We start from the raw sequence: 25,543 nt of genomic DNA on the forward strand, positions 1-25,543 counted from the left end.
TCCCAGAGGATCCTCATCCACTAGGGAGTTCTCTTGCAGAAGCCCCATTGCAACAAACTGAAGCTGTGAAAGAACACCCTGTGCTCTTATATGGTTCCCATTCATTCCAATGGGGCTTGTGCAGAAAAGCTCTCCCAAAGTATCCATGTGTAAGAATGGTAGATAAGACTGTTATTCTGATGAATAGGAAACATCCACAAGCATGTCAGCCTTCATCCAGAAAATACAACATTACAGAGTTGGGGGAGAGGGTTCAATTGTATATGTGTGTGTATTATAGGTAGGATAAGAATTATGTAGCATGCATATTTTATCACGATTAATGGTGCCCAAAATGAAGAATTACATAGATCCTAAAAGCATGAAAAGTAATGTAACAGATTTTATAGTACTTTAAAAAGCACATGTCCTATCCAAACATGAGCTAAAGGTCACCCATATACATACAGTACAAATGTATCTCCTCAAGAGACATTTTATAGAATGGGCATGCTAAGAAATGGAGTGAAGAAACTGGCCTAAGACATATCCAATGTTTCAAAACAACATAATTTGGAAATGTATGAATCCATATCCAAGCACATGCACAAGAGGACATGGAAACATTTGCTGTTTAATGTAAATCTGCTGCTTTGCTTAGTGCTGACCGGGAAAAAATTGTGCGAAAGCAGCACACCAGCATGACGATGATACTGGTTGTTTTTAAGCCAGATTCCTGACCCCAAGATTGTTTCCCAAAGCTACATGGAAACCATGAATGCTTATGAGAGTGCCACACTAGAAGAGTAGAATGAAAAACAACATTCAAAATCATGCTTTCTTTGAAAGATACATGAAAAAGCATGGCAGCAACAGTTTGACGCTAAAATCCTCGTGAGTGTGTAGGGGATAAACGGATTTAACTTAATAAACTTGAAGATGCTTAAGACAGTTTAAATCAACTATATTTTTAAATTCTTAATCCTGCTTGTTTTCTCCACATTTTTGCTTCAACAAGAAGCAGTGATTTGACTTGCTAGTGGGATTTGTGGCGCCTCTTATAAGCTGCAGTACAATAAGAGCTCTCACAGGGTAATCACATGCACATACAACAATTGTGCAGTTCATAAGAGAAATAGGGAAGCTTATATAGTTAGGAGAGAAATCCATCAAATAAAAACAAGCTAGGTGTTCTTAACGTACCATTGACTAAGCTGGCATTTGCATTATCAGTGGCATTTGCACCTGCTGCCCCATCTGCAGTTGAAGGAGGGTGGAAGGAAGGATGGGAAGAATCTACTGAGTAATAATGAATAAAAGAAAAAAGGATAAATCATAATAATATGAACAATTTCACATGACAGAAACAATAACATTTATGGACTAATGTTGCTTTTGGGGGAGTTCTCTCTGAAAATTGTTTTAAAGTAAGCAACAGAATGTCTAAAAATGAATATTACCAGAATGACAAAAAGTGGGAAACAAAAACTCATACATAAAATATTATAAAAGGAAATGTGAAAGACATTTAACAGAGTTAACAGAGTTGGTGAGAACTGACTTTACACAGTACTATGTACTTCTAAATCTGTGCTCCTCTATGCAGGCATTCTTATTCTCTTGTTGTTTTAAATAGGTTTTAGGAAAAAAATGAAGTTTAAGCAGCTGCATTTCCAAACACCATCAGTTTGTTAAAATAATCCATATATTACTATTCTTTGAATGGAACTACTTTACATATGCATTGATTCATTCGTTTTGAAAAGAATAAAGCATATTTTTTAATGTTACACGTAAGTGCATCTTGGGAAACCCAACAACATAACTACACCACATTTTGCTCTCTTCAATACATTTAGTTCAAGTTCTACAAAATACGTTTTATAACCAATATGCTGTTTTTCTTTAAATGGTAACAGAAAAGAAAAGAAAATCACAGTGTTAATTGTCAGCACTTTTTCTCATGAAAGCGGATAGGTCAGTCAAGAAGTTCCTTCACACCAGGAGAAAGCAAAATTCCTGGCAGATTTTGTGATGATTGATTAAGCAGATTTGTGCCAGAGCTGAGTGAACAGTTCACAATGAATAACAGATCTGAAGTAGTTTTCTTTTTTGTTGTTTACTAATTTTTGAAACACAAAACATTTCAAGCTGATTTTGAGCTGAATATTCCAAACAATTGGCGGGGGAGGAGGGGTGTCTTCAGATTTTGGAACTTTGGTTTGGGTAAAATTAGCACATTTTGCTGACCTCTGCTCCAAACTGACACGGTTTAACTAAGACCATTTCCGCACGGCCCAAACCAGGATAACACCTGTTAAAAAAACCCGGATGGGGGGAAACTTTGCATGGATCCCGATACTAACATGGATCTGCTCTGGATTTTCCCAACCAACCCAGGTTTTTCAAGAATTGTGTAATGTGCGATTTTTTTGTTTTAACGTGGTTCGCAGCTGTGGCTTTGGGCCACGTTAAAACATGAGAATTGCACATAACGCGATTCTTGAAAACCCCTTCCCTTGTTCCCATCTGTGGAACCATGCAGGGGAAAAGGCCAAATTATGGCCCAGTGGTTGCAGGCGGGCAGGGGAGGAAAAAGCCACACACCTTTCCACGGGACAGCCAGCAGCGTGAAGGGACTGGGCAAGGGTGGGTTCATATAACCCACCTTTCTCTTGCTTTTATTGGCTTGTGCAGAAAAGGTCTAACTGAGACCCTTAGCTGGTATGCATGTTTCTCATGAGTAAGAAAACATGTCAATGCATATGATTCTTCCATCTGTTTGGGTTTATAGCAAACAAGATGGGGGGACAGAGTTCATGGCAGCACTCAGACCAATGCAAACCAGTTCTGAATTTCAGTTGATAGTCCAAGCAAATTTTTAGAAAGTTGTTAAATCTATACTATCCACTGGATATCTAAGATGTTACAAAAGGAAAAAAATAGGTATAATTTGTACAGCTAATCCAAATCCAAAGATTTGTACAACTACTAAGTGCTGCATGGGACATTAAACATGATTTTTCACCACCACCACCCACTATATCAAAAACCAATTTTGAAACACGTAGGAATTCAAAGGAAAAAGTTTTTAAAATCTCTCTGCATTTGCTCAGGACCTTGGACATGCCTCAAGTAGCTATTTGAATCCAGGTCAATTTGTTGCAAATTTCAAATTCCCTGTAGCACAAAAGGAATTATAATGATGCTACCCTGTTTATTTAAACAGATTTTCAGTGTACGTTTGGACATTCATTCTAATTGTTACAGGATGTATTAAAATATAAATGACATACTGTAACTTTCCAACAAAACTTGAAATGTACAGTTCTGAAGGATTTAAAACAATAGAGACAGAATGACCACACAGAAAGGGGTCACACACAGTCCAATAGTAATTATACTAGATACAAGCTCATTTTGTTTTCTGATCATTCACTCAGGTCTAGTTTGCACCACCATTTGCAGGAGAACCTCAGATAAAAGCTTCAGCCTTTCCTTTCTTACTCTACCTGGAAGCTGATGTCCATCCTCCCTTTTCATACCTGCATAATGATTTTTACAAAACATTAATGAGGGAGAAAGGCATACACTGAGAGTAGGCCAACATGCAAACATATACAACTGGCAGGGCTTCAGAAAGCGTCAAGCATGTAAACAATAAAGGTATGACGCTGGTGCCAATAACTCAGGAACATCATTCAATGAGCATTGCTGCTAATCACTATCTGCATCACTGCACCTCACAAGGGAATCCTGCATAAGCCCTGCTGAAAGGACCAGAACATGCACTGCAACAAGGCTCAGGAAACTGCAGCTCCATGAAGCTTGCCTTAAACCACAGGAGACTTACTAGAATGACTGTGCAGCAGAAATTTTTGAAAGCATTTTGTTAGATGCTTTGTTGGATGTGTCATGATATCTTATGACAGTTATATGACAAATGCAGCCCCTTTTTATTTCACAGTTGATAGCTCAAAACAGCCAGATTATCTCTTTTTTAATTAAAAAATGGAGGAGGAAGGAACTGACTATCATTTCAAGAAAGAGGATATATTTGCATGGTTAAAAACAGGAACAAACTGTAGACAGTGACTGTCTAAAAATAGCTAGTTAGTGGTTTCTTATTCCACACAATACCTGCTTCAATGAAATTAACAGTAACTATAATGCTTTGAGTCACCCACAGCTGATATCCAATATTTTAATCCCCAATCATATTGGTGTCATTTGTAAGCAAGAAACAGAACAGTAGCCTGAGTGAAACTTCAACAGCTTCACTCAAACCTAAAGTTCAATATATATGGACAAATGGAGAAAATATTGCAAAAAAATCAATTTCTCATCTCTAAAATCAGATGAAATGTTCTATAGAAAACTAAGACTGACTATATATATATGGCCATTCTTTTTTTATACTCTCTACATTAAAAGCCTTGAAAATGAGGGTGGCTGGGAGAAAAATGGGACAGAATGGGACAGATGCTATTGAGAGTCACACTGTGAAAAACTACACAGTAAACTTGCCTGCAGTACTGAAGTATGCACACAGGTTTGATACAATTTCATGTGAGGAGATAAATACTCTGTGAATTTAACAATTTTATACATGATTATAACAAATCTGCATTTAATTGTGTATGCACTATAGAAGTGCAATATACCAAGTCAGGCTATTGGTTCATCTAGGTTGGCACTGTCTGACTGGTAGTTTCTTTCTCGGGTTTTAGGCAGAGATTTCCAAACATCTCCTACCTAGGGCAATCCGCAGAGGACTGGGTGGTGGGAAGGCAGCCATCTCAGTGGAGGCAGAAAAAAGATATATGGAGACTCCTACCTGAGATAAAAGATTTAACTTAGGACATGAAAGGCTTCCTGAAGCTCCTTCAGATTTCTAACATGACCTTTAGAGCATGAAGGGCTCTAAGCAGATCTAAGTACACCAATGTGATGCATTACATTCTACTCTGGACTGAAACCAAAGAAGATTGTATCTTACCAAGGTTCACGTTAAGTACCATATACAAAAAAAGAAAGTAGATTTTGTGCAAAGGTAAAGAAATAAGTTTTAAAAATTTGTAAGCCATTCTTGTCCTAGTGAAGTATGTTTTAATAAGGGAAACAAACTTTCCATAAATTTAAATGGGAGATACAGGAAGATGGCCTGAATCAACTACATTGAAAAAAATATTGATATAAACCTTAAACAGAAGCCTACAATTGGTTCTCCAGTGCTTGTAATCTAGGAAGGTCTCTCCCCCTCCCCCCCCCCCGAGTTTGTCATTTAATATTGCTAAAAACTAAAAAGATTTGGGTTCCTAGCATAGTAGCTATCTGTTACCAAAACTGCTTTCCAGTCAATAAATATTTCTCATAGTAAACATCTTCATGCAGATGACCGGTAGACAGTGGGTTATATCCTAAGACTGCCTTACTCTATATGAGGAGTCTTTCCTCTAGAGGTGATTATATTTTTCAGTAGAGGGGCACTGTGGAATCCAACCCAGTGTGTACAAAGTCCTATGTAAACTACAAAATTAGACATTACCATTCAGTTCACTGGAATGGTACTGTTTATTACATCAGCAAACCCTTAATGAGTATTATTTACTGGCTAGTTTAAGCAGAATGACTCTGCTTAAATATAACTGGTGAAGGACAAAATAGGGAACAATTTTAAGAAGTGTTACGATGTATAAAAGCTAGAATATGCCAAGAATCTGAGATAAAATGACAATATGATTTCACAAAAGAGTTCAACTAAAGTGGTTAGAGTGAAGCTGATTTGGACACTTTCTTTCTCTTTTTACAAAGCTGTAAACGGTTTGAAATATCGGATACAATTTGACTCAGAGAAGCTGTGGTGCTCCCAGGCCAGAACTTGTAAGTGGGTGGAACTGAATTGGCTTAAATTCAAGTGCTTTTTGTGAAAGTAACACACGTACATACATGATCAGTTCAGATACATAAGGGAAGATGTAGAAATGTCAGACTTGTACCTTTCTTATCCTTTTTCTCCTCCTCTTCTCCACCAGCACCTAGTAGAGTGAAGATGATCCCTGTTTGAGAATTAACTCCCACAGCAGTAACAATCATTCTTCCTGAGCCTTCCATAACATGGGTACCTATAAGGTTTAAAATACAAACATTTACATTTAAGTAATTAGTAATTTGTATTTTATTTAAAAAGACTTAAAAAGTGGTTAAAAGAATTAAAAAGAATAGTTGTGTGTGATAAACTACTACGCTAAAGCTATGATCTAATCTTAAATTAAGTATTGCTTAAGATTATGGAAATCAATAAGACCGTGGAAAAATGCCAAATTGTTTGAGGCCTGCCTTTTCAGACTGATAACACAAGCTGTGAGCCAAGAAATCCATATTTCAAATCTAATCTCAGACATCGATCCACATGGAAGCATTTAGATACCATAATAAACCGCAGACTGTTGAATGAACGATAGTGTGATGAATAACAAAATAAACAAATATATAATAATAACGAATCCAACTCTGTTTGGAAATCCTGGTTTGACTGCTTCCAGTAAGAGCCAAGTGTAGCAGGAACAGCAAGGCTCCCCTCACCCCACCTCACTCTGCAGCTGTGACTTGAGGCAACTAAACAAGTGGGAAGTTCAACATTCTGACATAATGACTATGAAGTTTACTATACACCAGGATTCTCAAACTGGAGTGTAATGCTGGTCAAGAATCTCAGTTCACAGCTCTCCTACTCTTCAGGGTTAGTCAGGCAGCCAGGATTCAACTATTATGCTTAACTCGGGTATAATGTGATGGACCCATGCAGCCTAGGTGTCCTGAAACAAACCACTATTCCTCAGCCATCAGGCAACACTATTAACTGTAAATGTGTTCCAAGGAATGCTGATACAATGTATGTGGACTGATTTGAATATTATGTATGTGCTCGGTAAGAGACGAAAGCCAGCATGGTATAGTGGTTAAAACTGGCAGACTCTGGAGAACTGAGTCGGATTCCCCACTCCTCCTGCTGGGTGAGCCTGGACTAGTCACAGTTCTCTCAGAACTCTCTCAGGCCCCATGGAGACAGGCAATGGCAAACCACCTACAAACATCTCTTGCCTTGAAAACCCTATGGGGTTGCCATAGATCAGCTGTGACTTGATGACACTTCCCATCAACTTCATCACATAAAAAATAAATATTATAATAAGTAAAGGAAACAGGCAGCCACAAGTTGATTATGAATGCTGCATTACTTTCTGATTGATTAGGCTAATTGAATATTCAATATGAGCATGTAGAAAACAGAACAAATTATGCAAAAGATTATGAAAATAACAATTGGAAAAAACCTGAGGCATTTTTGTTGGGGTTGATGGGGGAGGGTATTCCTGATCAATACAGAACACTTTTTATGTATATGACAATTGCAGCAAGGATTTTATATGCAAATGGAGGAACAACAAAATTCCAACAAAACAAGACTGGATTTTGAAAGTCACAGAATATGCAGAGATGGCAAGACTGATGACGATTGTAAGGGACAAGAATATGGACAATTTCCTTAAAGATTGGAAATCCTTTGTGGACTACTTATTGAAAACATATACAAATAGAGAAATAATGTCAGGATTCGAGATTTAAATGAAAACAGCTTATTGGACTAAAGTAGTTTTATAAGAAGGACTAAAAGTGATAAATTGCAGATATTAACCATAAGCACAGAACTAGATTCGTGTTCTAATCCACAGTGAGGTAGCTGGACGTCACCATATATATGTGCAGGGATTTCTTTTATTATTATTACGGTGGGGGAGACCAGATTTTGACTTTTTCTTTCTCTGTATATGTTGTCGATATGTATAAAATAAAACTTTAATTAAAAAAAGAAAACAGAACAAGTTAAAGATGTTTGATCACTTATTGTAGTTTTTCCAATAATTTGTTAAAGATCAGACACATATATTCTAAAGCTGTACTACATTATTATGTTGTTGCTCTAGCCCAGGGGTCTGCAACCTGCGGCTCTCCAGATGCTCATGGACTACTAATCCCATCAGCCCCTGCCAGTATGGCCAATTGGCTATGCTGGCAGAGGCTGATGGGAATTGTAGTCCATGAACATCTGGAGAGCCACAGGTTGCAGACCCCTGCTCTAGCCTATTTCATTGTGGAGATATGCTCTCCCCATATATCTCTGCAAAGAAAGGGCCTACAGTGCAGACCTATACAGAGTAACTCCAGTCTATGTCCATTCTTAGGATTGTAGTGTTAAAGATTTACTTTTTAAAAAATGGAAGTTGAGAATTCAGAGAACCTGATACACATTTTGGTGTAATGGCATATCAATATGATGCTAATAAAATAATTGATTAAAAATAAAAATGAATATTGTTTGCAGTAGGGAGAGGAAATGGTGCAAATGGCTGCTGTATAGGTGGAAACAGGAAAAGCCAATTTTTAACCTCTAACCAACGCTTTCTTCAATCTTTCCCAAAACTGTGGAACAAAGTATGTTCAAGAAAGATTGCAGAAAAGCTGTTGAAATACTGAGAAGTTTGTAAAGGCACCCCAATGCTGCAGGGAAGCAGGAAGAGGGGCAAAAAAACTTTCCAACAGCAAATAATTCATATGGCAACACCAGAACTGACAAAGATGCTGCTATCACAGCACTGCAATAGTTAACAGAAAGATATGCTTCGGTTATCAGTATCTTAGCAATGAAGGGATTCTCTGTTTTCCTGCAATATGTTTCAAGGACATTTGCATAGTCCCTCACAATGCAACATTCAGCAAGACTACAAACATTGGGCAGTTTTTACAGAAGTGCATTTCCTTCTGTTTACCCTGATAGATGTACTTTTGCCATACTCATGCATTACTCTGGCAGGAGCAGAGGGCTTCACCAAATGGGTTTAATCCGAATTCAGTTATTTTAATTGCCTTGTCCCATTGAGAACGTGAATCTACCTAGGGTGGCAGCATGGGCCTGTGCTGGTTGATTTGCCCTCCTTGGGGTGCTTACTCTGGAGAAGAGGCAAATCTGCCAGTGGACAGTGGCTCTGTATTAGGCTGCCTAAATTTCATGTGTACTCACTTGGAAATAAGTCCTGCTGAACTCACCAAGAAAACACATGCATTCATATATTATAGAAGTTTACTGTAATTTTCAACCCATATTTAATTTATGCCAAACAACATACTTTAATGCCTCTATAGTAAGTCCTTGTCTCAAGTAGTGCAAAGATATTTTCTGATATTGTATCCAGCCTTAAAGCATACATAGCTAATTTTAGAAATAGCACACTGTTTAACGATACTAAACTGAGGTGTACATTTTTAATGCATCCATTAATAATGTATTGTGCTTACGAACATAGTTTCTTCTACTTCTGTTCACTTTTTAAAAAGCCCCAAACAATTCCATCATACTGAGACATATAAACTAAAAGCACTAGACAAATACCATGAGACCCCTCTTACATGCAGGACTTATGTACATGGAGTACATATAAATGACTGACTTTATTAATGTGAAAGATGTAAAGGACAGCATATTTCTCTTAATTCAGGAATTTTAAAAAAATCTGAAAAGGAAGGGATGCCCAGAGCTAGGATATATTTTTTGCAAACATAAAATAATCTGTTTGCACAAAAATATGAAATATTTTAAAAATGATTTAGTACTGAAGGAAACTAACCTTTAGGAGGAAAATGAATCCAGATGACATCTTGGATTGCCTAGTGACTCATGTTGGTGTGTGCAAAGGTTTAAAGGAAAAAAAGCAGGGATTAGACGGAGAGAGAAAACAAGAAAGGAAAAGGAAGGAAGAAAATGAAAGAAAGATAAACTCAGTGTTTAGGAGAGTGGAGTGATGGAGAACAAAATCCGGCAATTGGAAAGATGGGGAAGAGGGAAATTCAGTAATTGGGAGGATTGCAAAAGGAGAAAATAGGCAATTGGATGGATGGGTAGGACGGAGCAAAGGCAGAACAAAAGGAGGGAATTTATTTATTTTATTGACTGCTTTCAGGTGGAAAGGAATTTCTGTTCTCTTCCCCCAATGAGTCAGTCTTCTGTATATACCTAAGTAACCTCACTGAACATTAACTTCATTGTTATATATAAATATATCCACCTCTACAAAACAAAATCTCCCTAACAGGTAGCTAAACACCCTTATTCCAATTTGATCTACCTGTTAAACTTAATTACATATAGAATTTTGCAACAGCCAATATGGTTTGAAAATCTCTTCCTTCCAGAATGAACTGCACTTTTCCCTGGGCTAAAAAAACCAGCCAGATCCTTTAAAAAGAAGAGAGGAACAAAGTTCTTTATTAAATTTCAGGCAATCCAGTAAACAATGAAGCAAAGTTCCAATACCCTCTGGATCACAACTACATATTCTGCCAGAGAAAGGGATCTTTCAGTACTGTCCATGCAATTCTGCTGTCAGAACAGCATTTAAACGAGCTAGGATAAAAGCTCCATGATATTTGGAAACCATCAATAAATCTATATACTCTGGATGTTGGTTACGGTATGCAAGTATAAAGGTGAGCAAACTCTACAAGCCATTGTTCTAGTACTGAACTCCTCTAGGGCAGATAAATGCCTTAGAAACATTCTTCTAACAAAGGACATACTTGGGCTGTCAATGTCATTGGGGGAAATCCCTATCCCCATCAATCGAGAAGTTACCAATTTCTGCTATGATGATTGGTAAGTATGCATTCTCAGTAAAGACAGCTCTCTCATCCCTGGAGGTACAAAAATTATCTTTAACCAAAGGTTAAAAACAGATGCCCTTCCCTTGCCTCCAGAGATCTTTCACCAAACTCAGCTCTCAGTACCGTTCCCATCACACAATGTGGGGCTCCTGTGATTCTTTGGTAAAATCTGGCAGAGAGAATCTCTAACACATTATGACAGTCAGAGATCCAAATTGGTGCACCATATAATACCTGATCTCCCACCTTAGAATTAAATACAGATAATGTCACAGGAATAGATTGACCTCCCTTAGCGAAAAAAGTATCTAACATTGCATTTACTGTACAACTAATATGTTGTTTTCAGGATAAATTGTATCAAAAGTGTATACAAAGATATCAACACTGTTCAACTTGCTCCAGTTTCTGGCCATTTATTTTCCAGCTATATATTGGTGGTTTTGAATGTTTAGTACAAAGCATGACTTTAGACTTGCAATAATTAATGGTCAAATTCCAGTCAATACAATATTGGGGGAAAGATTTCAAAAGGCGCCTGAGAACAATGGGAGTACAGGTAAGTAGTATTATATCATCCACATATAGAAGTATGAGAATATTAACATTCACAAAAACTGGAGAATGATACCAAGATGATTTCAGTTTGACCAAAAGATTTGTCAAATAGAGGTTAAACAATATTGGGGCTAATATACATCCATGACGAACTCATCTCCACAGTAGAAGAAATCTAGAGAGCTGGCTGGAATCACTACATTGCATACAAGCAGAAGAAGGTTCATACAGTGTTCCAATAAGCCACAACAGTCAGAATTTCTACAGAGGTATTTCCCAGCTTGGCCCATAGTTGATTCCTGAAAATCCATAAAGGCCACATATAGTGAGCCCTTTGATTACCAAGCTCCAGGATCAGGTTTCAGTGCCTGGGCCCAGGAAGTAGTCATGCCCAGGGAGAGCACTGTATCTTGAAAGTGCAGTCCAGTCTGTTTGCCAGGAGGCTTGGGGTTCAGAATAAGCCAAGTAGCAAAGTCTCACAGGTGTGGTGCAAAGGTTAGGATTTCATGAAGAGAGTCAGATAAGTGTCAGCACAACAGCAAGGCATGCACAGTTTGCCTGTGAACCAGCATCCTTTTGTAGCTGATTGGGCAGACTAGCTTTCATCCTGTGATGATTCACTGTTTTCAAGCAAGTGTCATTTCTGCAAAAGCCTGGAGATGCATCTCATAATTTGCAATTCACTCCTCAGTCACTGCCATCATTCTGCAGGTGAGTCTGGAGAACTAAAGGCCTGAGTTACCTCACAGCTGGTGTTTGACTGGGAGGCAGGAAAGGCCTGCAAGGCTGAAGAGCTTCTATCAATGCTTCCTCCTGTTCCTTAGTCTATTCTTGCTGGCAGGGCTGCTTTCTCCCTCATTAGCTCTTCCTCAGATGCATCACCACTGTACTGGGACTGACTCATGACACAGGGTCAGAATTACCAAAAAATTAAACTTGTGACATTCTAGTAGATAAGAATCACAGGGGGTTAGTGCACATTAGCATACAACAGAGCTCAGTTTCTTTGTAACAGATCAAGCATACTCATATATCTTCTAAAACTTTTCAGTGGCTGGGATCATTTTTTCCCTTCACAAATACAGCTCATTTCAACCAGATGGTGACTTAGATCCTATCTAACACAAATAGAGTAATGCTTGTGGAAACAAACTTCCCAGCCCTCCGACTGCAGCACTCTATGTGCTCCATCATATCCCTGGATGTAAATCAAGCCCAGAAATAGAATGAAGATATTGGGACATCTGCCATAGAAGCAGGGGCAACATTAATGATTTTGGGGCCCAGCCAAAACTGAAGGATGGGTTGGGGCAGAATCATCAAGCGAAGAGAGTGCAGCCAGATATCTCCCAGCCACACAGCTAATTGATGCCTTCTACCAAATTGTCTGCTTTATAAGAAAAAAAATACTTCCAGAGAATTAGCAACTAGGTTTGGGATTGGGAGATCATATCAGAATGTCAGGAAAGAGAAAGTATTGCAGAGTTGTCCTAAAATACCAGGTATCGATGATCCCTTACTATAATTTAGATCTGGACAGTAAGGGGCTATACAGGCAGTAAGGGGCTATACAGGCAGTAAGGGGCTATACAGGCCATCTAGTCCAACTGTCTGCTCAATGCAGCATCAGCCTAAAGCATCCCTGAAAAGTTTTCATCCAGCTGCTGTCTGAAGACTGCCAGAGAGGAGGAGTTTACCACCTCTCAAGAAGTTTAGAGGCTCCTGTCCTGGTAGCTGTGGTACATCACATACGTTTACACATTTGGGGCCAGGCCACACTGCAACCCTTCGGCTATCAATTAGACACTTTATACACATTTGTGTCACATAGAAAACCTGTGATTTCCACAACTGTTTGCTAAAATGGAGAGCAGGAATATGAAAGCAGAGGGGAAATTAACAATTCCAGTTTGTGTGGTCCTAAGCAGCAGCCACAATTAACAAGTAAACATAAATTTCTACCTCCAAATATCATATACAAGTAAAATGTTCAGTGCAACAAAACCACTACCTAGAAACATTAAAATCGAGGGTGTATTCAAGCAAACATTATCTCAGTGTTCTGTGAAATCAAAAGAACGCAGAGCCTCTTACACTGGAAGCTTGCTCTTATGCTCTTTCTGTTTAGCAAGAAGTGCCTACTGGAACATCTACTGCCAGAAAACCAAGAGTGAGTCTGAGTTGTTTTTCTCCAGGCAGTGACTGACCTGATTCCTTAATATAGCTGCTTTTTTATTCTAGAAAACTAATAAAGATTGCATGACCACAAGGTCTCTTTGCTTCTAAACAGACCAATCTATCTTTATTTCAGGTGAATGTTGGTTTTGGTACAGATTTGGATCAAATCAAGCACCAAATTTGCTTCAGGTCTAAGTCTTAGGAAAGTGGTGAACTGAGGTCTGTGTTCTGCCTGGCACTGCAAAACTCACCCCATAACTCCCAATGAGATTTTTGGGTAAAGGAGGTTCACAGCTGATCTGGAAGCGAGACTACTTCCAGACAATGCATAGGAATCCCCCCAAATTTTCATAGTAAAAACATAGTTTGGGGTGATTCTTACTGCTTAGCCCAAAAGTTACATCCTTTCCCAGATGCTATCCCTCAACTTCCCCCCCCCCCCCCCCCGCATCACAAACATTGGCAACACTGGAAAGGGGAATGCAGCAGCAGGTCATAATCCCCTGCAAATTAAGATGTACCATCTCAGACTGCAAATAAAAGCTCACGTGCCTCTGAAGATGCCAGCCACAGATGCGTTAGAGCAAAAACTACCAGATCATGGCCACACAGGCTGGAAAACTCATTACAGCCAGAACCACTCCATCAAAGGGGTTAAACAGGGCTGTGTGCTGGCCCCTACTCTCTTTAACCTTTATTTGAGTGATCTCCCTTCAACCCTGGTTGGCAGAGGCGGACCGCCCATTGGGCAAAGTGGGCAGCTGCCTTGGGCGTAGGAATTGTGGGTCACGTGGGGGCATCACAATTCCTGAGCAGAAGCCCCGCCCATTCCTGACGGTGGTCAGCCCGGCCCACACAAGCCACCCAAGCAGCCGCACAGGTCAGACTCAGAGGAGGGGGGAGAGCTCCGCCTCCATGGCACCTCCAAAGTTCAGCGAGCTGTGAGCGTGGCCCTGACTCCCCCGCTATCTTCCCTGCCCAGCCCCTGCCTTGGCCGAGGAGTCACGCGATGCAGAGGGCAGCCCGCCCATCACCCGATTGATTTGGGTAGGCTGAGGCTAAGCTCAGCTGCGCTGCAAGCCTGCGCAGTTCCCGGGTTGTGCAGTGGCCCCACCCACACGCATACGCAGCAGCTTGCTTAGAGGCCAGACGAGGGGGAAAGCTCCGCCCCCACGGCAGCGCGCCACATCCAAAGTTCAGCGAGCCCCGAGCTGTGAGCGTGGCCCTGAAAGGCTGATCCCGCCGCTATCTTCCCTGCCCAGCCCCTGCCTTGGCTGGCTGGCTGTCGCTGACGAGTCATGCGATGGAGAGGGGGGCAGCCCGCCCGTCGTCACCTGAGCAATTCGGGTAAGGGCTAAGTCTGAGCTCAGCTATGCTGTGTGTGCCGACCTGACCAGGAAGGGTGAGTGCCGCAGCCGGGCTGCTGTCTGGGGCCCCCTCGCTTCTTCCCACCCAAGCCTTGGTCCTTCCAAAGGCTGCAGGATCATGCAACTTGAGGCCTCAGGCCAGCAGCTGCGGAGATGCCCTCAGAACTCTTAAATTATACTTTTGTAAATGCTGTCACGGAGGAGAAAGGGTTAAGCCAGAGCCGATGGTGGATTGGCCATCCCTCTTCCGTATGTAGCGTCTGATGCTAACTACCCAGATGTGCCCCGGGGTTCTTTCTGGTCCCGGTCGTAGTGCTCGGACATTGAAGCCTGGAAAACCGTTGGCCTGGGGAGGTGGGTGGCGCTTGCCTGCCTCTTGAAATGCTTACTTGGTTTGCATCACAGCCCTGTCAATGCCTCAGCAACTGCAGCAGCGACCAACCTGGAACAGGACGTTTCCCTGCGAGGGAGAGCGCAGCGTTGTTTTCGTTTTCCCCCATGGGATGCGCCCGCCCTGCTCTTGCTCAGAGGCTCCGATACGCGACCATTTGCCTTAACTGGGTCACTCAGCAGCACCCATGGAAACAACACTTACCCTCCTCCCTCCTTTGATCACTGGGCAACCACCAGCAATGTCACCAAATATCCCCCAAGCAAGAGCAATTCCAAAGTGGCTTCGACCAAATGCATGAATTGTGGGAGCTCCCTTGGAACGTCCGAGTACTCTTGCTCTTGCTTGGGGGATATTTGGTGACGTTGCTGGTGATTGCCCAGTGATTGCCCAGTGATGGGGGGGGTGTCGTTTCCACGGGTGCTGCTGAGTGACCCAGTTAAGGCAAACAGCCGTGTGTCGGAGCCGCTGAGCAAGAGCAGGGCGGGCACATCCCATGGGGGAAAACGAAAGCAACGCTGCGCTCTCCCTCGCAGGGAAACGTCCTGTTCCCGGCTGGTCGCTGCTGCAGTTGCCGAGGCAATGAAAGGGCTGTGATGCAAACTCAGCTGCCCGTGAAGGGTGAGTGCTGTGGCCAGGCTGATCTGGGGGGGCATCAAACTTAGGTTTTGCCCAGGGCGCCAGTTTGCCTAGGAACGCCACTGCTGGTTGGTTCTAATTTTCATGCTCCCAAGCTGTCTTCACATCATATATCAATTCTGCTCTATGCAGATGATTCTGTTCTACTTTCTCGGTCCAGAGTTGGATTAAGGCGGTTTATGAAGCGCTTTGCAGACTATTGTGACTCCAATAGACTAACAATAAACTATGAGAAGACCAAGATAATGGTTTTTACTAGATCTTTGAAGAAATATGACTGGAAAATAAACAATGCCCCTCTCGAACAGGTCAATCGTTTTAAATACCTTGGCCTTCTTTTTCACACAATCTCTCATGGATCCCCCATAAAAAAGCAATACTTACCCAGTCATCATCTAGTACTTCTGGAATCCTCCATTTTTTCTATAGCAGAGGGCACTCTTTTATTCCTGCCGCATTAAAGATTTTTAATGCGAAGATTGAATCCCAATTACTTTATGGGGCTCCAATCTGGATACAGGCTGTCAACCATTCACTCAATTCTCTCCAATCCATATTTTTCCATAAAATTATGGGATTACCTAACTGTGTCCCCTACGCAGCCCTATGTTTGGAACTTGGGCAAAATTCCTTGGAACTTAAAGCCTGGCTTAGAGCTTTTAGATTTCGGCTGCATCTTCATTATCTTCCATCTGAACATTCCCTTGTTTCCTTAATACTCCCAGACACACAGGCTAACCCCTGGTTTTCTCTGATTGAAAATAAAATTGTATCTATCAGTTTGTCTCTCGAATCACTCTACTCTCTTTCCTGCTCAGAAGCATACAAACTACTCAAAGATCGTCTCTTAGATTGGGAATTTGCAGAACTGTATCTAGCAGCTAAAAGAACTTGCTCTCCCACACAATTTTTAATTCCATTTGAGCAGGGTCATATGGCCCACTAATATTTTCTAACTAACCCCTTCTCAAGGAGAGCCTTCACAATTGCTAGATTCAATGTTATGCCATCTGCCTTACTACATGGCAGGTTTAATAACCTGGAAAAAATCTAAAAGGTTGTGTAGCTGTAATTCTAAGGTAGTTGAAACATTGGCTCACCAGCTATTACATTGCACTAAATTTGCTAAAATTAGATCTAAATATGTCAATCTACACCCTCTCTTCCAATCTGAGTTAACAGATTCGATTAGATTATTTCTCTTGTTGAATAATTCTGATTCTGTTTTTTGTGAAGAGGTTGCAAGTTTTGTTATGGAAATAATTCAGAGCCAGTAACAATATGTATATATCTGAGGTTATCCTTTTTGCCTTTTAAAATTTTTATGTTTGCTGTGTTTTGTTGCTGTTGTTCTATGTATGCCAATAAAGGCTTTGCTTTGCTTGATTACAGTCAGAGAAGGATGAAGCTTGAAGAATTATATCAACTTACACTAACAACACTGCAACAAGGCATTTTCCAAAGGAAACAAAATATAACCAGGGACTTATTATTATTATTCATTATTATTTATTCGATTTAATAGACTGCTCTATCCCTGAAGGGCTCAGAATGGTGTACAAGTCTGACAGGAAAACAACAAACAGTACACAAAAGACGAAAAACATCATTAAAATTTATAAAATCCAGTTAAAATAGTAGCAACAGTACAACCCACCAACAATTTGGTGGATGACATCCAGTCCTAACCCTGGGGTGGGGGGGGGTGGCAAATTGCCAAAAATAAACAGATGGTACATGGGCATCAAAGAGAGGCGGTAACTCAGCGGCCAGCCCCCTCAAAAGCTCAGTGGAACAGCTCAGTTTTGCAGGCCCTGCAGAGCTCGCCAATTGGCCATGCTGGCAGGGGCTGATGGGAATTGTAGTCTATAACATCTGGAGTGCCAAAGGTTCGCCACCACGGTGCTAGAGAAAGAGAATTCCACAGGCTGGGGCCAGGGCCATAAAGGCCCTGGCCCGGCTAGAGGCCAGCCGCATCATTATTAGGGTTAGGAAATAGAGGCAGTCCACAACAAATGTGTAAACTCATCCATCACATAATTTCCTTCATTTGACTAGCAAATCTGATTTATTATTAGGCTCACAAACTCTTCTTCTTGTACATCAGGCACGACTGAAGACTTTCTGATTCTGGAAATCTTTGATCTATCTCTGCGCTTTCATGCCATCGAGAAGTTTTAAACTTGACATGGATGGGCGTGTTATATCCTACACTCACAACAGCCTTAAAACCCTCATGCCATTTCTTGGAGCTTAGGGATTTCAAGGAATAGCTTGGGGAAGGAATCAAAGGTCTCCCACAGGAGTAAGGAATAGGACAAAATCACTTCCCTCCTTGAATGTGCAGAAATTCTAAGTGGGACCCAAGCCCTAACTTGTTCTGAGGTCCAATTGTGGGCACCATTATACATCAGAGGTTCTTTCTTTCCAGTAACCAGGATTCTAAATTATGGTTCAATCCTGGTATAGAATATTAGTTACGGTTAATGAATCAATCAACAATGGTTATTATAGAAAGACAAGAGAGACCATTGTTCATCTCACTCATTACAATATTGAGATTAGCAGCAGCATCTACACAGTGTCACAACATCATCAGCAAACAAGTGTCATATGTGATGAACCAAATCCAGCCTTTGAGTTTTTGTTTTTTGTGAGTGGAGTAAAAAAGAAGGGCCATCTTTGGTGTGTCACCCACTTGCTGTTGTTTTTGCAGGCAGAGAAAGCCATTTTATTTATCAACAGCTCCTCATGGTAGGTTTGCACTGAACATATGAAATTACTTTGTACTGAGATAGCCTAATGAGCCATCAACCTAAGAATTTGTGTTCTGATTGGTGCTACTTTTCAGCATGGTATAGTTAACATGGTGGACTAGAACCTGGAAGAGATTAGTTCAGTTCCCCACTCTGCTATGAAATCTGGGACCAGACAGACATTCTCTCAGCCTCAGAGGCGTTCCTCCCATAGGGCAAAGTGGGCAGTTGCCCTGGGCGCAGCCCTGTGGGGGGCGCAAAAACTGCAGGTTCGTTTGTGGGATTTTTTGTATTTTCAGTGTTTTTCTTTGGCCTGCAGAGGGCGCAGTTTTTAGGCTAGCAGCACCAAAATTTCAGGGATGTTTTGGGAGACTCTCCTGATGCTATCACCCAGGTTTGGTGAGGTTTGGTTCTGGGAGTCCAAAGTTATGGACTCCCAAAGGGGGTGCCCCATCCCCCATTGTTTCCAATGGGAGCTAATAGGAGATAAGGCTACACCTTTGAGGGTCGATAACTTTGGACCCCCTGAACCAAACTTCACCAAACCTGGGAGATATCATCAGGAGAGTCTCTTACTGATAACACCCAGGTTTGGTGAAGTTTGGTCCAGGGGGTCCAAAGCTATGGACTCCCAAAGGGGGTGCCCCATCATCCATTGTTTCCAATGGGAGCTAACAGAAGATGGGGGCTACACCTGTGAAGGTTGATAACTTTGGACCCCCTGAACCAAACTTCACCAAACCTGGGAGGTATCATCAGGAGAGTCTCTTACTGATAACACCCAGGTTTTGTGAAGTTTGGTCCAGGGGGTCCAAAGCTATGGACTCCCAAAGGGGGTGCCCCATCATCCATTGTTTCCAATGGGAGCTAACAGAAGATGGGGCTACACCTTTTAGGGTCCATAACTTTGGACCCCCTGAACCAAACTTCACCAAACCTGGGTGGTATCATTAGGAGAGTCTCCTAAATATACCCTGAAAGTTTGGTGCTGCTAGCTTAACAATTGCACCCCTGACAGCAGGCACTTCCCAAATTTCTCCAGATTTTCCTTTTAAATCCCCCCGCCTTTGACATGGATTTAAAGGGAGAATCTGAGGACCCCAGTTTAAACATTGAAAGTGATGCTGTTTCAGGGTGGGGGAGAATCAACCCCAAAATAGCATCACTTTGAAACAATGAAAGTGATGCTGTTTCCCTCAATCGGGGGGACTGGATACAACACCATAAAATGTTTTCATAGCAGTAATAAAACATTTTGAAAGCATTTTGGAAATTTCAAAAATTTATTTCTGCTGTGTGGCATGGCTTATTGCTGTGTTCAGATTTGTGAGTTGGGGCATGTTCTATAATGTGATGGTGACTTTGAAACAACCTGGTGTAAAAAATCATTGCTTGGTCACAGTGGGGGAAGGTGGCTGCCCATGGGTGGCGCCAAACTCCAGTTTGCCTAGATACGCCACTGGGCGTAGCTACAAGGGGGGGTGCACGTTGCATTGGGCACGTGCCTGGGGGGCCATCAAACTCAGGTTTTGCCCAGGGCTCCAGTTTGCCTAGTTACGCCACTGCTTAGCCTAGCAAATAATACAAGGCTGTTGTGGAGACAAAGTAAGTGTGTGTGTGTGTGTGTGTGTGTGTGTGTGTGTGTGTGTGTGTGTGTGTGTGTGTGTGTGTGTGTGTGTGTGTGTGTGTGTGTGTGTGTGTGTGTTGTAAACTCTGTTGAATCCCCAGATTCAGGCAGAAAGTGATCTTTCCCAATAGTTATAAACTGAATTCCTTTTACTGGAAATATAAGGGATCAACCCTGGGGCCTAATGAATGTAAAGCACTTTCTTGAAATCTCTTGTGTGCTTCCTAATTATGGCTTCTGTCTACTCACCATGCCTGAGCCATTCAATAGTATGTTTTTATATAACGTTGACAGTATAGTCCAAAACACTTTGAATGAATGCAATCCAGCCATGCTGAAGTGAATGGAAAAACTCAATTGATTCTAATGGTTCTGGATGGTGCCTTAGGCAGCAATTGTAAGTACATTTACTTGGGAACAAGTTGTCCTCAAATGAATGGAATAAATGTGTTTGGGCTTATGATGTAAGCCTTGTCAGTCAGGCAACACAATGAAAGGCATAATTATTAGTCCTATTTGATTTTTTTCCATGTCATCATCATACATAGTAAGGTAGGTTTTTTAAAAACACTTTATAAACTGTAACCATTAATTGATCTAACTATGAAATACTGACATTGCTACTCAAAAATGATAAAGCACTACTCATGTTACTGCTAATTAATTGCTAATTTAAAAGCTGACAATAATATTGTGGCATGAATGTTTACGAGACAGAGTCCACTTGGACAAAGACATGAAGTGATATCTTCAGTTGACTGGACATTGGATCCAACAGAGTGCACTTCAGGCTAAATATAGAGAAGAGAGGCTGCTTATTTCAGTATCAAATGTATGGCAATATAGCTCTCCGCTATTTTACTTTCCAAAGCATTTCTAACTGTTTGATACATATGGAAACAAAGCACATACTTCCTCAAGTGTGAAATCTCAAAAGCAATATCTCAGGATTACATTATTTTTTCCTCTGATTAATAATGATATAGTTTTAGTGCCAACAAAACAAATTTGCTGTAGAGGTGGTTTTCTCCTGGAGTACATTTGTTGTTCAGCATATTTCCCCCCCTGACAACTGAGTTGATACACTATTAGGATTCCATTTATATCACTCTGTAACTATTCTTAGCAATCACAGAATTAAATAAAAAGCTTGCTTTTCATTTCCAGTACATGAGTCAGGAATAGCCAAAACAAGACAGCAGACAAAGAAGGCATCTGCGCTGGAAAAATCACAACAGCAAGAATCTGAAAATGAGAAACCAACCTAATATATCTCAATACATCTGCCTGTGACTGGCATATAAAACAGTAGCTTTAAGAAGGAAGTAAGCATGCATTTCCCAATTGCCTGATTGACAGAAAAGGATTAATATTCAGAGAAGACAGATGTGACATCATAAATTGCTGTAACAAGGCAGCATCTTATTTTGCAGCTGTTATCTATTACCTGCCCCCCCACAATAATTAATCTGGATACTTCCACATTATCTACACAACTGCCTGCAACTTCGACTGCTTTTGCAGTGTTAAATCTCGCTAAACCAAATTACTTTAGTGAAAGGATGCAGTTCTGCTTAGAATGGTACTGTCAGATTCAGTAGAAAGTTGAAAAACAAAACCAAAGCACAAGGCTATCTAGCCTGGCCAACTGAGGACAAAAAACATGAGTCTCAAAATGGGCTAGATGAAAAATCAGGGGGTTTGAATTGGATGAAGGAGACCATAACAGCAGCAATGATAATAAAGTTATTCTCCTCTTGACTTCCCTTAGTCTGATTACATTTGCCTCCAGGAACTTCATGATCTTTTCAAAAAATGGAAATTTGACTACGTATGAATGTACAATGCCTAATCAGTCCACTGGCCCATGCAGCCCAGTAGTGTATGCTAGACTGGGGAAAAAACCCTCTTCTGCAGATCATTGTCTTTCTAAGAACTGCTACTGAAAGAAGAGGAAGATGAGGAAAAGGAGGAGGAGAAAAAAACAAATATGGAGATACCAAGCATTAATATAGAAGCCAACTAAAATATAAAATATCCTGCCCTGTTTGGCACCCTATAAGCCAGAAACATAAATTCTACTGAAAGCTCAATTTGCACAAAATGTGAATGTATTTAGATGGCAAGCACTAATCAGTCAGAGGAACTAACTCAAACCAGTTCTATGCTGGAATTCACCAAGAACACTGTGCTTTTTAATTCAGAATTTAGAAAGAACCAGTAAACATTGGAGATAAATGTAGTACACTCACCTTTGAGAACACATTTATCTATAAAACATAACTGAATTATATGGTGACAAGTGAGGATAACAACATTATATTATTAAAACAGACTGAAATCCCCAAGTTGGACACACACGTTGTTCTATCATGAATGGACTGGGAAATCATTCTTGTATTCACATATTTAGACCAACTTAAGATTGAAGGAAGAAATATTTTAGAGTCTGCCAAGACTATTAATTGGAAAACATGATAAGGCACCCATTATGGGGGGAATGGGGGGATGTCAGCTTCACATATTTCCAAATTGAAGGAGGAGGAATTCAAGAAGTATCAATTTATTAAGTTACTCAAATTTAGAATGGCCAGGTTCCTCCTGGTTACTGGCAGGGCAGGGTGGGATTTTACCAGGTTTAAAATGATGCCTAGGCCTTGACATCTCCTGTGTGATGTCACTTCAGAAAGTGATAAAGGAGATGTTCTGGTATTTGGCAAAAACTCTATGGTAGAAGCTGTTTTTGACCATAGCATTTTGCTGAGATACCAGAGCATATCCCTTGTTGTTGTATGTCTTGACAAGGAAACTTTCAATCTGAAAGGAGTGATAACTTTAATCATCCATTCACCACGAAGTGAAGTAAGAAAGAAAAAATACAGCAGTCAGAGAAAACCTCTACAGAAGCCAAAATATTTAATTGAATTCACCTTACCAGAAAGCAACATTGGATCTTTGTCAACAGATTTGCGAACTTGATCTGACTCTCCTGTTAAAGAGCTTTCATCAATCTTAAGGTCATTTCCTTGAATAAATACCCCATCAGAAGGTAAGAGGTCACCTATTTAAAAAAATCAAATTGTGAAAAAATAACATGATTTAAGGAATAATGCAAGAATTTTCAAAGTTAATGCAATCATGAACATATGATTGTCAAAATACATTGTAGTAATTAATACTAAAGTTTGATCCATTTTACACATTTGTTGCAAGGAGCAGTATTAACCTTGAAATATTCATCATCTCCCAGGCAGAGCTTTATATTTCTAGATGCCAACATGTGTGTGCATGTCTAAACTGCTGTCAAATCATAGTCAACTTACAGCAACCCCACAGGTTTTTCAAGGCAAGAGATTTGCATAGCCTTCCTCTGCATAGAAGCCCCCATTCCTTGGTGGTCTCCCATCCATTTACTAACCAGGGCTTTGTACTAGTTTTAGCAATGCTAGGTAATTACCTATTTCCTGGTATATGTGACTTATCTACAAATACATAGCTGAGTGACAACAAAATGCAGTCTTTCCTTTAGCTTCTCTATGTCAACACTATCTTTTTTCACAATGGAATTGAATCTCTGGAATACCATCCCAAATAACAAATTAGATGGTGTAGTTTGTTTTTCTCAGTATGTGCTGACAGCATTCATCCATCACTATTTCAGATTCTTTTGGCACTTCTTCCCTGCTATAATAGTTATTCCTTGTTGCATTATTCAACAAGCCATAAAAGTAGCTTCAGGGATCTAGAGACATATTTTGAAGAATGTACACAAACAACAATGCTTACCATATTTGATCTGTGCAATGTCGCCAACTACTATTTCTGCTACTGGGATTTGAATCACTTGTGAATCCCGGATCACAGTAAACTTCTGTTCTTGTTCAATTCGACTCTGAAGTCCACGAAATTGCTTCTCTTTGCTCCAGTCATTAAAGGCAGTGACCAGGACCACACAAATAACAGAGAGCAGGATGGCAGCGCCTTCAATCCAGCCAGCTTCTGCCTCCCCCTCATCTTCAACTCCTCCTGATGCAGTAGCACAATCTTTTGAAACAAAAACAGCAGGTCATTTTTTTAAAATTTTAGTTTTATAGATACGTACATATGGATTTAAACATAACATAAAGTAATACCTGCTATTATGCTACGAATAAGTTCCTGCCTGGAAATGGAGTGCTGTGTACAACAATGCTACTAAAAACAATAACACCATCATTTCGATGGAGCTACTTTACAGCATCTTCAGTGGGGTCACTTCACATTGGCCGAATCCCCACTGAAAATTAAATACAGTTACAACCAGGTTTCAAAATAAACTGCACCTTTTCATCAAGGTTTCACCCTCCCCACTGGAGCATGTTTCTAGTGAAGGCATCTATTCCTATCTCAATTTCAAAGAATGTGACAATCCCCACTTACACAGGATTGGCTTGGAGGGTCTATCCTGATTTACTGTCGTGCCGTGTAGGGAAGGAACTTTTTTTGTCGCGACAGTACATGGTAACATGAGCACAGAAATGCATATGCGCAATACACAGCTTTTTTCTGATTGACCCCTTGTGCCCCCGTTTGACTGGTTCCCGTTCTCTTGTGCCCACGTTAGAGTGGTTCTCGCTCCCTTGTGCACATGTTTCAACAATAGCCTCAGCCAAGCAAAACAGGAAAAGCTGAGCAAAACAAACAAACAAAAAGGCTGCGTGCTCATCACGCACAGTCCACCACACTCTAATTGGCTGGAAGGCATTCACGTCACTCTCTATGGCGGGAAATTAGACCACATTAGACCCCCAAACCTCCCCACCAATCTGGATTGGAGACATTTTTTAAAAAAGGTTCACATTCATGCAGGTTTGGGAAAAACATAGGTTTGGGGGGGAGCGCCAGAACGGCGATGAATCTACGTTTGGTGGTTCAGCTGTGGGGAGTTCTTCGTGAAACCTGGATCTTTCGGGTGAGTATCCCGGGATTTAATCGGCAGTGGGGATATCGCCATTGAGCCCTTTTCACTTGTTAGTGCTTAAAGCCAGAAACATGGGCTGGGGTTGTAATCCCCTCTCACTTGAAAGATGCAGTTCTGCTCATGGCCTGAGGAATGTCTGACATCCTTTCCTCTCTTTCCCCCCTTTCTCTTCTTACTCAGCCACAAAGTCTGGGCCTTGGGATACACTTGAAGGGTAAGGGGAGGCTTTTAATCATAGAATGAAGAAGGATGGCAGGGAAGCAGCATCAGGGAGCAGCTGCACTTTATTCCTCTTGGCCAGTAGAATTCTGTTATCTGGTGCCTGTCTATTTTAGTAACCCTGCTGGCTGGCCTAATAATGCTGTAGAG

The 25,543-nt window shown here is 40.9% G+C and overlaps 1 protein-coding gene across 1 annotated transcript in view; it reads right to left on the minus strand.

The window, feature by feature from the left end:
* Positions 1 to 25,543, minus strand: part of ATP2B2 (ATPase plasma membrane Ca2+ transporting 2) — a 325,928-nt gene that overhangs the window by 104,210 nt on the left and 196,175 nt on the right. The window contains exons 4-8 of the mRNA XM_048487339.1: positions 24,001 to 24,258; positions 23,150 to 23,275; positions 5,979 to 6,104; positions 3,492 to 3,524; positions 1,183 to 1,278 (exon numbers count right to left, since the gene is read on the minus strand). Of these exons, the coding sequence (XP_048343296.1) occupies positions 1,183 to 1,278; positions 3,492 to 3,524; positions 5,979 to 6,104; positions 23,150 to 23,275; positions 24,001 to 24,258 (639 nt within the window). The remainder of the gene's footprint in view (positions 1 to 1,182; positions 1,279 to 3,491; positions 3,525 to 5,978; positions 6,105 to 23,149; positions 23,276 to 24,000; positions 24,259 to 25,543) is intronic.

Source organism: Sphaerodactylus townsendi, linkage group LG03 (genome assembly GCF_021028975.2).
Source record: "Sphaerodactylus townsendi isolate TG3544 linkage group LG03, MPM_Stown_v2.3, whole genome shotgun sequence".
NCBI classification, from domain to species: domain Eukaryota; kingdom Metazoa; phylum Chordata; class Lepidosauria; order Squamata; family Sphaerodactylidae; genus Sphaerodactylus; species Sphaerodactylus townsendi.